The following is a 15,274-nucleotide window of genomic DNA, read 5'->3' on the forward strand; positions in this document are numbered from 1 at the left end:
GTAACCCCAGCCCCTCAATGGACCTAGTCTGTGTCAGAGTACACAACAGCCACACCTCTGCACAGCCCACTGAAGCCCCCCTTCCCTGCTGCACTGTGAGGTCTTGACCGGAAAGTCCCAGCCAGCCCTCCCTCTGAGTCCCCTATGATCACCTACTTTGAAGTTTGTTCCCCAGCAGTGAACCTCTTCCTGGTAAAATAGTGGTTTTTCCAAGTTTTATTACACACCCCTAAGGCCCCAGCTCTAGGTCTGCTCACACCACATGAATGCCAGGGCCTAGCTTCAGCCCATCCCCCACTACCTCCCTTGAAGTTTCACCCAGACTTTGCCACTGACCCTGAAGGCCAACAGCCTGCCTTCAACCACAGGGCAATACTCAGCAGGTGCCCTCCGAGGTAACCTAGGCAACAGCCAGAGGCTTTGCTCTGGCTCCCTGCCCAAGAGCCTCTGAATTGCATCAAAGTGTGGCAATGACCTTCCCCCAAAAAAGTTGTTCCACAAAGTCCAGGGACCCCCTCCACTCAGGTGTCAATGTGGCCGAGGCAGTCCTCAGACAGCCCTAGACAGTCACTGACACACACTCGAACTTTAAAGTGGGGTCCGCACACTTCAGCACCACTGGGTCACAAGGTCGGAGGCACCAAGAGCCCCAAAACCCCTTCTTCAAGGGCAGCCCAGCAAAGCTGTAAACTAAAAAAAAATGAGTCCTTGGTTGAGAGAGGTAGGAGAGGCTCTCCAAGGGTCTAGGGAATCCACAGGTGGATGCCCCAGAATTCAAGATTTCTATGTTCACTAAATAATCACCAGACACCTCAGAGAACAGAAGCACATGTTGGGGGTGGCGAGAGGAGGGAACCCTTCAGCCCCAGGGCAACACTGTGAAAAGCCACACGTATTCCGAGCCACGAACTTATGGAATTTATGGCAGGTCGCGAGTGGAGCTGTCCTGAGGAGCCACAAGAGGGAGTGAGCCTTGAGGGAGAGGGCATCCCAAGCCCCTTGGATCCCTCCAGAGACTCCTCATCAGAACTGCTGAGGGGCTTCACCGGTGGCTTGCTGAGAAAGCGGGATGGCTCCTCTGACTTCTCCAAGCCCACAGGCGGGCTCAATGCAAGGAGCGCGCAAGCCTGCAGTCCTGCGGCTGCGGGCCTGGAGAGCGACGGCGACGACCTCCAGCCCTGCTTGTCTTAGGGAAAAAGACGAAGTCAGCTCTACGCGAAAGCCGGAGGGCTGAAGGCCGGCATTCCCGGCTAAGGCCGAACTAGGCACCCCGCAGACAGCGGAGAGGCGCGGGGCGCCAGGAAGGGCATTGCTGAGGTTGGGGGCCGCACCGAGTGAGCCGCAGGGCCCAGCCTGTCAGCCGCCTCAAGCCTCTCGGGCAGGAGACCGCCTCCCTGCCTGCTTTGGGGTTCAGCTCAGAGGGCACGGAGATCCGCTCGTTCGCTCAGAGTGGCAGAGGACGGCGGGGCCCAGCTGGGCCGTAACCACGAGGTGGGGTGGGGGGAGGGAAGCGACGCGCGCACACCCCCACTCGCACTCCCTCACTCCTTTCCTCTCTGTCCTGCGGACACACACGCCTGCCATGTGTTTGACTCTTCACTCAGAGTCACCAGGATTCCTAAAGTGTTTCTGACAGAAAACACCTCCGCTCTCCGTACAGGAACAGGGGCTGCTGCGGAGATCTGCAGTACGGTGTTGCTCTCAAAGCCCTCCCAGCCTCCCAACTCTCTTCTCTCTCCATGACTTCGCCCCCGCCTCCCCCCAAAAACATTCTGCAAATATATTCCCCAAGTACAGAAGGTCAGAGTACTTTAAACAAACCCAAAAGGTGCGTCTGGATTTGTCCCAGGGCAAAAAAAGTTCATTCCTTGCCTGTGATCAATGGATGTCCCAGGTTCCACCCCCGGGACGTCTTGCGCCTAGGCTCCACAGCCAAGGCTGCTTAGAGCCCCGCAACCCGCGCCTTACCAGCGCCATGGGCAAGGGGCAAGGGGAAGGAGTCGGAGTGGCGAGCTGGAGGGGCGCCTTGGACCAGGAGGTATGGGGTCGGCGGCAGCGGGAGGGGACACCCTTGCCTAGAATGCCAGGAGGGGCGCGCGGGGCCACTCACCTGCTTGGAACTCCACTTGGCGATTTTTCTCTCTTTCCTCCTGCAGCAGCATGGAGTAGAGGATCCCGAAGGAGTTCTGGATGCCGAAGATGGAACCGTTGCACCAGGTGGCAGCGAAGACCACCATCCAGCCAAAGCCACCTTCGGGGGGCTGGAAACTGCGCGCCGTGCCGCAGGTCTCCACGGTGGGCGTGGGCTCGTGTTCACGCTCGGGCTCGGGCTCAAACTCCAGCTCCGGCAGGGGTGCAGGGTCCGGTAGGGGCTGGGGCTCCGGCTGGGGCTCTGGCTGGGGCTCGGGTGGGGGCACTGGCACGGGCTCGGGCTCTGGCTCCGGCTCCGGCTCCGGCTCGGCGTTACCCACCCGCTCCTGCTGTTCCTGGTCTGCCTCCCACCAGGGCCCCTTGGCTTCCTCGCTCGCCGGGCTTTGCAGCGCCATCGCGGTTGGGGGACTGTGGCTGCTCGGGCCCAAGGAGCCGCTGTGTGGCTGGTACTTGTTTCTGCTGCTGCTGCTGCTCCAAGCGCTACTGCCGCCGCTGCCTCCTCCTCCCAGCTCCGCGCCCCAGCTGGCCAGCTTGTCCCGCGACAGAAGGTCCCTCGAGCCCTCTCCTTCTCCTCCCCCGTCCACCCCACCTCCTCCTCTCCCCATGTCATCTCTCTCCTCCCCCTCCTCCTCCCCCCCACCTCTTCCTCCCTTAACTGGCAGCCGCTACAGCCTCGCTCTTCTCCCCAGCCCTTCCTCCCCCTCCTCATACTCGCCTACCTACTCTAGCCGTCGCTGCCTCCCTCAACTCCCTTTTCAAACTACTGAATCCTGTCCTCCTTGTCCAGATGCCCAGTAGAGGGAGAGTTAAAACGGAAATACGAGAGCACAAATTATCCTGTACCCCTGCCCTCTCCTCTCCGCAGGCTCCAAACGAGCATTGATCAACCCAGAATACCCAGGAAAGACCCCGCCTGTGCTTTGCTTTCACTCCCGGATCCTTCCTCACAAGCAGCCTGGAACGGGTGGCCCGGGGGGCCCCAGGACTAGAGCTGGCCAGTGAGAGACCCCACCCTGCTCTCGGGAGTCTCTATGTCCCCCCTAGGGCTTGAGGGGGCCGACCTGGAGGGGACAGCCCAAACTTCGGACAGAGAGTGAGCACAATCTTCTCGAGTCCTGGGGCTCAGCCCCCCACAGCCTGAGCGCACCGCTCCCCCCTCTGCAGTCTCTCCCCCTCCGCCCCCCTCCCCTTCCCGGCAAATCCCTGGCTGGGTGCGGAGGGGAGGAGGCGGCCCTGCAGCGAGGCCCGCCCCTCTGGGCAGTCAATCAGGGCTTTGTTTGCGCCAACCTGGAGCCCAGAGGAGCTGTAGAGGGCCGGGTCTGGACCGGGGGCCGGGCCAGGAAGGGAGGGAGGTGCAGCGGCACCGGAGTGGGCCGGGCCTGGGCCCGGGCCCGGGGGGGGGCAGGAGCCGGAGCTCAGCTAAGGCTCCTCTCGGCTCTCTGTCCCGCATTGGGGAACTAGGAGTCGGGGCCAGGTCGAGTCGCCAGTTTGGTCAAGCGCCGCCCGGCCCCGGACATCCCGACTGGGCTGGTCCCTCGGGACTTGGCCACCGTTTTTCGGGCGCTCGGGACTGGGCGGAGCCGCTGGCGGAGGGATGTCTTCCCAGCACCCACTGCCCTTTTCCGCCCACCTCCGGCATAGAGACGTGGGAGTCCCGCTGAATGTCCCAGACGAAGGCCCCAGCCCCGCGAGGGTAAGGGAGAGTTCGCTCCCCGGAGAGCGCGCAGGTCCCAGGAGGCAGGAGGAGTGATCTGCCCTGCGGGCGGCCCGGTTCCCATCCGGGGAGCGCGGCAGTACCCAGCCTCAGCCCTCGGGGTCGGCCCCGTGATACTGGGAAGCTCTGCCTACCCTAAGGGCTCGCGCGTCTAATGAACTAATCATGAGGTCGCGGTGTGGTTACCAAGCTACTCCGCTCTCCACAAGCTGGCGGGAGAACGCCAAGCCCTTTCTACCCAGCATATCATTAACCTTCTTGCTGAGTGAAAAGACTGCATGGCCGGTGAAAATGCAGCTCAGGACTGCGCCAGATGCCCACAAACATAAAGTCATTAAGTACTTGAGGGCGGGCTGAGCGGGAGGATAGAGGTGTCCCAAGGAGCTTGCCGTGCCGTGGAAGGAATCAGCCAAATTCACAAATCACGCAGGCGGTGCCAGTCAGCAGAGCAGGCGTTGCTCGAGCGAATAGAGCACTGTCCTTTATTGCCCTGAGCTAAGTATTATCATCACCTGCTCTTTCCAAGCAGGAAACCTGAGGCTCAACGAAGTCAAGGCGTTTATTAGGCTAAGGTCATGGGACAAATCAAGTCCAAGCTGGAATTCAAGGCAGGTCTTCACACAGCAAAGCCTCATGCTCCCTGAGCTTCACAACAGGAGTCTAGGGCTTGGCGCTCCCCAGGAGAGGGACAGAGGAGGGAAGGCAGGATCTGGCTGAGCTGTCACAGTAGGCTTCTGAAGGAGGTGGTGGCCTAAATGGGCCTTGAATGTTGAGAAATAATTTCACAGTCTGGGGGGTGGGGAGAGGGGTGTCCCTGCCTAAGAGGGACAAAGCATAGAGGCATGGGAGGACTGTACTCATAGAAAGAGGTAAATGAAAGCTAATCAGGCCAAAAAGTTAATATGTATGCTGCCTCTCCCAGGAAACATTTGCATTTTAATAAAAATCCGCAATGCTTCAGCTACGAAAAGTGACAAATCATGGACATTATGGGCACTGGGGCTTAAGATTTGCTTTTTAGTCAGGGGTCTCACCACACACATGACCAACTTGGTTTCCATTTGCAGGGAACCTGATTAAGATCCTGAAAAGGGTTATTTCCAACCCCAGAACTAGGAATAGACCCTGGAGTCTTGCGGCCCATCTCAGACCCCTACTGTCTAAATTCTATTTTCCTCTCTGTTTAAATGGGGTTTTTAGATCTCTGGAATGGGGCTAAGGGTGGGCGATGACACCCATTGAGGATCTCCTGTGAACCTAGCACTATGCTAGCCCTTTACATACATGATCTCATATAATCTTCATAACAACTCTATAAGATTGGGATGATTTGTCCTAGTCTTATAAAGTGAGTAAACAGGCTCTAAGAGGTTAAGTCAGTTGTTTAAGTCTACAAAGCCATTAAGAGGTAGAACAGGGATCTTTGCTCATTTGTGTGAGCTTCAAAGTATATGCCTCACTCAGGAGACAGGATTGTATAACCACCATCCCACCATTCTAGCAACACACACAGTACCTACTATTTCTCCCCTCTTTAGCAGGTACTTTATAATGGCTAGAGCACTGGCATCAGGAGACCTGGATTCTAATCCAGAATCTACTATTGCATAGTTGTGTGATCCTAAGCAAGTTGTTTTCCCTTTCTGAGCTGCAGTTTCTTTATCTGCAAAATGGAGTTAATTCGTACTTCACAGAGTTATTAAATGCCATGCCGAGAAGTATAGGCTTTATTTTGGGTATACAAGAGAGCCACGGAAGATTTTTGAGTAGAGACTAACATCAGATTTGCATTTTAGAAAGAAAACTGTGGCGGCAGTGTAGAAAGATACTGTGGCTTGGAAAGATAAGCGGTAAGGAAAACAAGCAATGAACCAGGTAAAAAAAATGTTGATGATCTGAAATAGGGCACTGACTATGGGGATGAAGACAAGGGGATGGCTCTGTGAACGAACCATTGTTATGGTGAAGTTGACAGATTTGGGTAGTGAGGAAAAAAGAAGCAGCAAAGATGATGCTGACATTTCTTGCTTGAGTGATGATAAGGATGGTAAGAGTGTTAATGGAGATTGGGAATTAGGAGCTAAATCAGGTCTGAGGTGCCTGTGGCTTCCTGTTTCTTCTCCTTCCAAACAATCCTGTTAATTACAGCTCTAAAATACAATTTTAATCATGACACTTTTCTGCTTTAAAAACTTTCAATGATTTTCTTTTTGACTCTTCAGTTTAAACTCCTCAGCCAGGCATAAAAGGTCCTTTATGGTTTGAGACCAACCTCATTCATTCAGCAAATATTTACTAAGAGCCTTTATGTGCCAGGCTCTGTACTAAATACCAAGGACACAAAACGACAAGGTGCTTGTTTCTGAGGCACTCATATTCAACATGTCTAGTACCACTCTCTCATTTTCTCCCCTCCCTTTTCTCCGATTCATGCCAGGCTCCAAACACACTGGATTACCCACCATTCCATGACTTAACGGTCACCTGCTGGTCTCTCAACCCTCACCTCCCACTCTCCTCACAATCCTCCAGTTGAGATTCTATGCCTTTACTGAATCTCCAGAGTGGATTCAACAAAGCAGATAGCAGGATTAGTTTTGAACTGTGGAGGCATGCCTCTTGCCTTTGTCATACCATTCAGTCATTCATTTCACAAACAGTTATTAAGCAACTATTGCATGTCAGTTACTATGTCAGACACTGGGAACATACAATGGTCCTTGTCCTCATGGAGTTTACATTCTAATGGAAAATATTAATAATTACGACTACCATTTATTGAATTTGGCTCCACTAGACTAGGTGAAGACATTTTGAGATTGAGGAAAAGGGAAGGGAAGGGTGTAAAGGATGAGACAAGGTTGAGAGTGAGGCGTAGAAATAAGGCTAGGATCTTGAGACGAATGAAGTTTTCTCTACAAATTTCTAAATCAGACTTGGTCAACAAACATCATCAATAGCAACAAACTTTTAGAGACCACTTACTATGTATAGATTCATTCAGCTTGGCTCATGCTCATGACAAGTAAGTGAGGTGTGGCCCCTCTAAGCCCTTTAAATTATTTTACTTGTCTGACTGTGGACCTTGGGAAACCCCAGGGAAGGTCTCTGTTTTATACTTCAAGTGAAAGAATGTGCTTTCTTTCTGTCCCTAACAGAAATAAGCCCACAATAGAATCATTCTAATTACTTATGCCCTTGGCTACTCATACTAGTGGGTGAAGCAGAGCAGTGGATCCCTAACCTGGTTGCACATCAAAATCACCTAAAGACTTGTAAAAGTGTTGACTCCTGGGTCCCACTCCACATTTGCTGAATAAGAATATCTGGAGGTGGGAGCCAGGAATACGTAGTTTTGGCAAGGCTCCCAGTAACATTGATGCACTGCCAGGTTTTGAAACCCCTAGACCAAAACAATAATAATGCAAAATTTGAATCTCAAAGACTAGCACAATTTCTCTGAAATTTATCCCAAAACTTTGGGGACCAACATAAGGATGTCAATTTTTAATGTTGCCACGTGAGGACACGTATCATCACTATCATATCATTAATGAAACTATTTTAACACTGAAATATAGAAAATGTAGAAAGGACATAGTCTTTTACTGAGGAAAGTCTTTCTCAAGAAAGGTCAGTTGGCAATATTTTTTCTCATGTGTCAGCAGACTGATGAAAATGTCCCAGACTGTCATGGGTCTGCAGATTAGTGCTTGGGATTCACTGGACCAGATGACCGCTGAAAGCCCTTCTGTCCCTGACGTTCTCTGTTTTAGGCCACAGGTACTTCCTTGCTTTGGGTCTCTCCTATTCTCCAATAGAATTTTCTGGCTAGAACGAAACTCAATGGGTCATTCACATCATTCCCCTGCCCTGAGCCTAAATCATCATAACTACTTGAGAATGGATGTCGTATTGAGAGCTTTCTCAAGAAGGTGAGTACATAATCTTTCCCTCCTTCACTCACTTTTCTTTATTCATCTCTATGAGGGTAACTTAAGAGTTGTGACGACACAGCATCACCTTGGATCCAAGAGTCAAGTGAGATTGATTGTGAAAAGGAGCCAGGATGCTCTAGTAGTGGCAAAAGAAGTCCAAAGGCAGAGAAGACTTAAATTTTATTGTCCACAATCAGGAAAGAGTTCTGATGGGAACCCATATTTCTGGGAAATGAATTTGAATGTTGACACCTGATGGTCAAAGTGGATGCATGGAAGGGAAAAGATACTGTATGTAGCCTGATTTCAGCTTGAGCCAGCAGGCTATTCACAATAATAGGTGCATTAAAAACAATCAATCGGCCATATGCACGGAGCCTGCTTCCTGAATGCTAAGAAAGCAATTCTGCTCAATAGTTGGTCTATTATTAGAGCAGGCATAAAGGGGAAAAGATGACAGAAGCAGCAGGAACATTATAGAAAAGAACGAGACAGGAAATACTTAACTCTCTGAGGGCTAGCACTGAACAGTAAAGCTTGAAGAGAAAGGGTGAAATGAATTGGTTTCTTATATCCAAGGGAGAAATGGAATGGGATTTTTTAGGCCTTTTATTAATTCATTTATTCTTTTCTTTCATTCAAGAGATATTTATTGAGAGCCTACTATGTGCTAAACATTGTGCTAGACTCTGGCTATAAAGTTTCCTATCCTGAGAAGTGGAACCCCTATAGGGCTGGAACAGAGATGTCTCAGGTGTATGGTTACAATGCAGTGTGAGGATGGGCCTTGCCCTTGTTATATCTCTGTTTCCACTCATAGACTGTGACCTCCTTGAACATAGAGTCAGCATTATTTATTTTTGTATCCTGAGCACTTAACACAATGCCTGATACAAAGAAAATGCTCTAAATAAATAAATAAATAAAAATAAATTTAGCTACTTGATGTAACAAAGCCCATAAACAATAGAGATGAGGCTCCTCTTTCAGGTTTGTTGTGAGGATTAGAAATAAAATATGGAAAGCACCTAGCATGTAGGTACTCAAAAGTAGGTACTCAATAAATGTTAGAATGTAGTAAGTGCTTAATGAATGTTAACAGCAAGATGGTTTGAAGATTGCTTTCCTTGGAAAAAGAGGAAAACAACCTAGTATGTTCTTTGGTATTTGTTCAATTCCCAAATCTACAACACAGAATATCAGAGCTGGAAGGGACCTTCCACAAAGTCCAATCTCCTCATTTTACAGATGGGAAAACTTAAGCCTAAAAACAGGGAAAAGGACTTCATTAAGGTGACATCTAAATTATCAAAGCTTTTTCTTCTAATTACCTCAAATCCTTGTAGAAGGCAATATGATATAGATACATACATATAAGGTAGGGGCATCATTTTACAATTGACACAGAGAAAGATTAATCATTTGCCCAAGGACCTATGATTCACACTGTGGCAATCTGGCTCCAGAGTCCGTGATTTTAACCACTACACTTTTCTATCACAGCACTTTTATGAAACTATATTAAAATTACTCATTTAACATGTCTCCTCACTAGAACCTAAGCTCTTTGAGGGCAGGGGCAGTGTCTGACTTCCACTGTGGATAGATATTCATTCACTTAACAAATATTTATTGAGCAGCTGTTATACACTAGGACTTGCTAGCCCTAAAGAGCAGGCTGTATCTTTGAAGCCAGATTATCTAGCTCTGTGGTGTTGTTGGTGTTCATTTCCATTTTGTTATCTCCTTCCCTTTACTAAGGTCTTGTTGAACATTTCAGCTTAATCTCATCTGTTCTATGGGGCATAAGGTTTTGCACATGCTTGGGTCAGATTGTTAAAGGAGAATAATCACTGAGAAACTTTAGGGGGAAAGTGAAGTGTCAGAGACATGATGCGATCTGGGAGAGGCTTCTTTCAGTAAAGGCTTTGGGGTATTTCATTTGGTAAGTTTTTTGTTTTGTTTTGTTTTGTTTTGTTCAATTTAGGAAGTGCTCTGGCCTTATAATATCCTTTGCCTGCCCTCTCCCATTAGGCCTTCTAAGAATTCACAGTCTATCTAAAAAGATAAGTCATATACATCCAGAAAGATAACTGCCCTAGCACCAGGTCAGTGGTAGAGACACTAACAGCCGAAGAGACCGTAGGAAGGCAAGGTGAGAGAGACCTGGGATTGGGGTGGGGTGGGGTTCAGGGTAGCAGAGGGAAGGCTGGGAGTAGATGCGGTGTGTCTGCATTCCAAGACGTTGCCTGGTCCACCTCTTTGGGGGTGACTTCTCAGACTCCAAGACAGCTGCAGACCTAGGGCCTTTAGGAACCCCAAGGCCCTTGCACAGGAAGTTTCTAGAGAATAAGAGACAGAAGGATGAAATAATGGTGAGCCTTAGGGCCAGAATCAGACATCAGCAGCTGAGTTAGAGGAGAGTGACTGGTATGCCCTGGCCCAGCGGCCAAGTTTCAAGTCCAACTTGCTAACCCTGCAGATAAAGAAAGCCAGTTAAAGGGCAGGAAAAAATCATTCAAATGGAGCAGGGGCAAGGGTGCAAGGGGCAGGGGCAAGGGAGTTGGGTGGAGGGGAAGGATAAAGAAGAGGCAATTTTCTCCTTCAGTACATATTTACAGAGTTCCTTCTGTGCCTGACTGAACTTCCCAGGGCCTCTTTGTATGGCAGAGGGGACAAAGGAAGACTGTATTTTGTTAAAACTTTCTGCGACCTGGAGATGTTAATCCACTTGCCCAAGGTCATGCTGTGAGTGGGACCAGAACCCTTGTCTCTTAGCTCCTAACCATGGGACATTTCTTCATGCCATGCTATGTCCTATTATATCATTCAACTGCTTAAAAATCTGAGATAATTCTTCACTTCCTAATGGGTAAAGTCCAAACTCCTGAGATGCCACTTTGGGCCCCTCATTATCCGGGCCCTGTTCAACTCTCCGATTGGTTCCTGGGACACTTCCCACAATGAGAGTTAGTCCCAGTCAGCACAGAGCTCATTCCTACCTCACTACCCCCAAATGCTCTTGTCTCCTTTTTCTCAACTTCCCACTCCCCCAAAATTGAAAGAATTTTACCGTGAATACCTGTATACCTACCACTGGATTCTACCATTAACATTTTACTGTATTTGCTTTATCATATATTTGTCCATCTATCCAACTCTCCATTGATCTATCAATCCATTTTATTTTTAATGCATTTCAAAGTAAATTGAAGACATCAGTACACATATTTCCCCCAATACTTCTGCATGTATGTTATTAACTAGAGTTCAATTTTTTTGCAGTTTTTTTTCTTTTGAGATAAAATTTACATACAGTGAAATATGTAAATCTTAAGGGAACATTTGCTGAGTTTTGACAAATGCAAATATCTCTGTAACCCAAACCCCTATCAAGATATAGAACATTACCATCACCCTAGGAACTTCCCTCATGCCCCTTCCCAGGTAATCCCTCCCCCACCTCATCCTCAAGAGAACCACCATGGATATGTTGTGTCTTTTCTAGAGATTCATAGAAATGGGATAATACAGTATGTAGCCTGTTAAGTAGGGCATCTTTCACAGCATAGTGCTTTTCAGATTCAGTCCTGTTGTGCTGGGTAGTATTCCATTATATTTGTATTGTATTTGTATTTTTATTGTATTTACCAGTTGATGGGCATCTGGGTTGTTTCTAGTTTGGGGCTACTAAGAGTAAAGCTGCTATGGACATTTGTATATAAATGCCTCTATGAACATGTCTTTTGTTGCACATATGTATGCATTCCTGTTAGATGTATACTTAGGAAGTGGAACTACTAGGTCATAAGGCATCCATATCCTTACATTTTAGTAGATGCTGCCAAACAGTTTTCTGAAGTAATTATTTCAATATGCACTCTCACTAGTAGTTGCTCTACATCCTTGACAACACTTGGTATTGTTTATCTTTTTTATTTTATTTATTATGGTGCATATGACATTGTGGTTTTAGTTTTATTTCCCTGATTAAAAAGGTCGAATACCTTTTCTTATGTTTATCAAACATTTATTTATCCTTTTGGAATTATCATCTTTTTATTTGTGACCAATCTGGTGAGGGATTTATCTCCCTTTTTACTTACTAAAAATCTATTCTACCCTCAAGGTCCAGCTCAAGCGTTACTTCTTTGATGAAGCTTTCTTCATATCCTAGGCCATATAAATGTTTCCTCAGAATTCTCATAGCACTTTGCACTCAATTATAATATTTCACTTTTATTGGGCATCTATTTTCACCATTACTGGGTTAAACTATTTGTTGGAGTAACTCCAGCTTAGTGTCACGGGGTCTATCTCTTTCTAATTACCTCCTTTACTAGGCTGGGAGCTCTTCAAAGGCAGAAATTTCACTTTGTTTAATTCTGTACACCCTCCTCCATTCACTATTCTCACACAGAGTGACAAGCGCATAGTAGGCACTCAATAAACATTTGTTGAATTAAATGTTTGTTGTTGAATACATGACATACATTACTTTGGATCTGCATAGGGCCTCAGCAAATGGTTAATATTGTTGAATTAATGCTAAAACAGATTTTGTAAGGGAAGGATTAAATCAAGTCACTTACAGCTCTTCCATAGCCCTGAGGCTCAAAACTAGATTCTGGATTCAGTTTTCTAGGCTGGAGGGACACGGACTATTTTTCTTAGGTCCCTGTCATGCTCCTAGAATGTCAGCTCCATGAGAGCAGAGATTTATTTTTTTTTTTTTGGTGAGGAAGATTGGCCCTGAGCTAACATCTGTTGCCAATCTTCCTCTTTTTGCTTAAGGAAGATTGTCATTGAGCTAACATCTGTGCCAATCTTCTTCCATTTTGTATGTGGGATGCCACCACAGCACGGCTTGATGAGTGGTGTTAGGTCCACACCCGGGCTCTGAACCTGCAAACCTCCAGGCTGCCAAAGCAGAGCATGGGAACTCAATTACTATGCCACTGGGCCAGCCCAGAGAGCAGAGATTTTTATCTTCAGTATCCAGAAGAGTACCTAACACACAGTACGTGTTTAATAAATGGTTGTCAAGTGAATGATAAGAAAGTCAACAAAGTGGCCCAAGCCTCCACCCTCTATCCTGCCCTGATATTTAAAATGCTGTATTAGTGGCTGCTTCCTTCAAGTTATGCTCTTTCAAAACACCAGTCCCCAAAGAGAAGTGACTTACTCACCTTTCACATGTGCATTGTGATTGGCTCTACACAAAGCAACTTTATGTCCAGTATCTCCTGTGATCTGTATGGCAATTTTCTTTGGTGGTCAGGTTAGGGATTATCATGCTTATTTTGCAAAGGGGAAATTGAGGCTCAGAGAGGTGAAATTATTTTGTTCCAAGTTATTCAACTAGTAAGTGAAAAACCCAAGACTTGAACCCTGGTTTGCTTATCTCCATCCAGAAATTTTTCCAACACAAATGAATTTGTCACATTGGTGAGGATGGGGGTACTTGAGGGCCCTGGGGGTATAAATGGAGTGAGAAGAAACTAGGGAGAAAACTACAAACAGAGAGAAGGATCCTGAAGGGAGAGATGAGGAGAGACAGTTGAAGATGAGTCTGGTGCTGTGGCTAATCTGCCCCTCTCCCTACTCATTGCCTCAGGAGCTCCAGTTTTAGCAGGGGGGCCAAGCCTGGTACCTACATCAGTGGATATCCCTCAGGATGAACACTTCCCTGTCTGGGAGGAATCCAATCCAGGGGGTACTTGTGAAAGAAACAATATTTCAGACCCTCTTCCTATTAGAAGATTTAGTTTTAGGGGTTTAGAGATTTTGGGGGGGTACTTAGGGGGGGTTGAGATGGTGGTAACAGTAGCCCTCTAGGCCCTGCCAGCCAATCAGCAACAAAATCCCTATGTCCATATTTCTGGGGAAGCACCACATCTGTGAAGGGGTGGGAGTGGGTCCCCAGCTTCTCATCCAACTGAGGAAAGCCAAATAAAGCTACCGGAATCAGATGATACTAATCAGTTACAGATCCGTTTCCAACCTTCGTTTTTGAAGTGCCTCATGAACAAGTCTGAGCAGGGGAGGAGGTTGGGAAGAGCCACAGCCCAGAGCTCAGTACTCTTGGAGTTGAGTTTCTGGCCACATTCGATTTGTCCATTCCCATTTGGAGTATGGGTTCTGTGTTTGCCTATGAGATGCAGTAGCAGAGGAAAGGAAAGGACATTGGTGACAAATGTCAATGGTAAAAAAAAAAAAAAAAAGCAAAGGACTCCATGGCCATGGCCTTTGTCTGACAGTGGATTGCCAACTCCAGACTTTGAAGGGTATTTAACACCTATCAGTCCCCATGGCTGAAAGAAAAGAAAATTGAGCCTTGGACTAGGGCTGCTGAATTTGTGTAGGACAAGGCTTGTGCATACTCTTTTCCTCCCCACTCCTATCCAGCCTTCCTCTGTGCTCTTGCAGCACACTGTGCTCCCCATACCAGCGCTCTAATCAGCTGTTTACTGAGCTGTTTCACCCACAGGAATGTGAGCTTCTTTCTTTGTCCTTAGGCACATAATATGTGCTCTATAATTTTACGTTGCATGTGTGAGCAAATAAGACCAGGCTTTGGAAGGTGGGGCCTCACTAGTGCTTGGCCCAGAGAGACATAGGAAATCATTGTACACCACACTTGCCTTGGCCCTCCTGAGCCACAGCTTCTGTACCAGTCCCAATTCAGCAAGCAAATAGTTTTTTTCTTCTCCCTTCCTTTCTTTCTTCTTGTCTTCCTTCCTATACAAGAGTCTGGATGGTGGAGGGGCTTCTTAATGCCCTTGGAATCTGGTGCAGTGAAAAGAACAAAGGACTGGGAGTCAGTAGACTTGGGTTTAAGTTGCAGCTCTGCCACTGTCACCGAGTAACCTTGGGTGAGTCTCTTACCCTTTCTAGGTCTCTTAGTGTCTTTACCTGACAATAGAATAAACTAGGATGAATACTTTCCCAACCGTGCTTTTTGTTGCCATAGTGTGTCATTTCCCAAAGTGTAACATAAGGACATGAGACAATTTTAGGTGTTACCAGAAACAACTTTCAACAGCTGTGGATGTATTTTAACATGAATCAGAAAAAATATGCCTAGGACATTAAATCTATGATATTACATAGGATGAGGCTGAATTTATTTAAGAAAAAAAGTAAGTCAATTTAAAGAAACATATTAAATAAATATTAGCACATTGGCTGGTAGATATAGTAAAAATGATATAGGTGCTCTGGGTGGGACTGAAAGTTGGACAACACTGCCCTAGAATTCTGGCCAGGGTTGAGTCCAGAGTCTCCCACTGTCAACCATCACCACTACCCTTTAATCAAAAGAGTTGTACCTTTAATTTGAAGAGAAAACAAAACAACAAAAAAAACTCAAACCCTGGCCCAGGTAATCCCCAAGGATCTCCCAGTGCTGACATTCTAAGATTCCAAAATCACAACAGTCGAACTTGGATATTCTCCTGGCTTGAGGGGT

General features: G+C 47.3%; 1 protein-coding gene across 1 annotated transcript in view; it reads right to left on the reverse strand.

Annotated features, from left to right (window-relative positions):
* SLC16A2 (solute carrier family 16 member 2) overlaps positions 1-2,696 on the reverse strand; it is a 112,231-nt gene extending 109,535 nt beyond the window's left edge. Inside the window, exon 1 of the mRNA XM_004442183.3 lies at positions 2,111-2,696. Coding sequence (XP_004442240.2) covers positions 2,111-2,546 — 436 coding nt within the window. The 5' untranslated portion in view covers positions 2,547-2,696. The remainder of the gene's footprint in view (positions 1-2,110) is intronic.
* Between the last annotated feature and the right edge of the window lie 12,578 nt (positions 2,697-15,274).

Source organism: Ceratotherium simum, chromosome X (genome assembly GCF_057802395.1).
Source record: "Ceratotherium simum simum isolate JZ-2026a chromosome X, ASM5780239v1, whole genome shotgun sequence".
NCBI classification, from domain to species: Eukaryota; Metazoa; Chordata; class Mammalia; order Perissodactyla; family Rhinocerotidae; genus Ceratotherium; species Ceratotherium simum.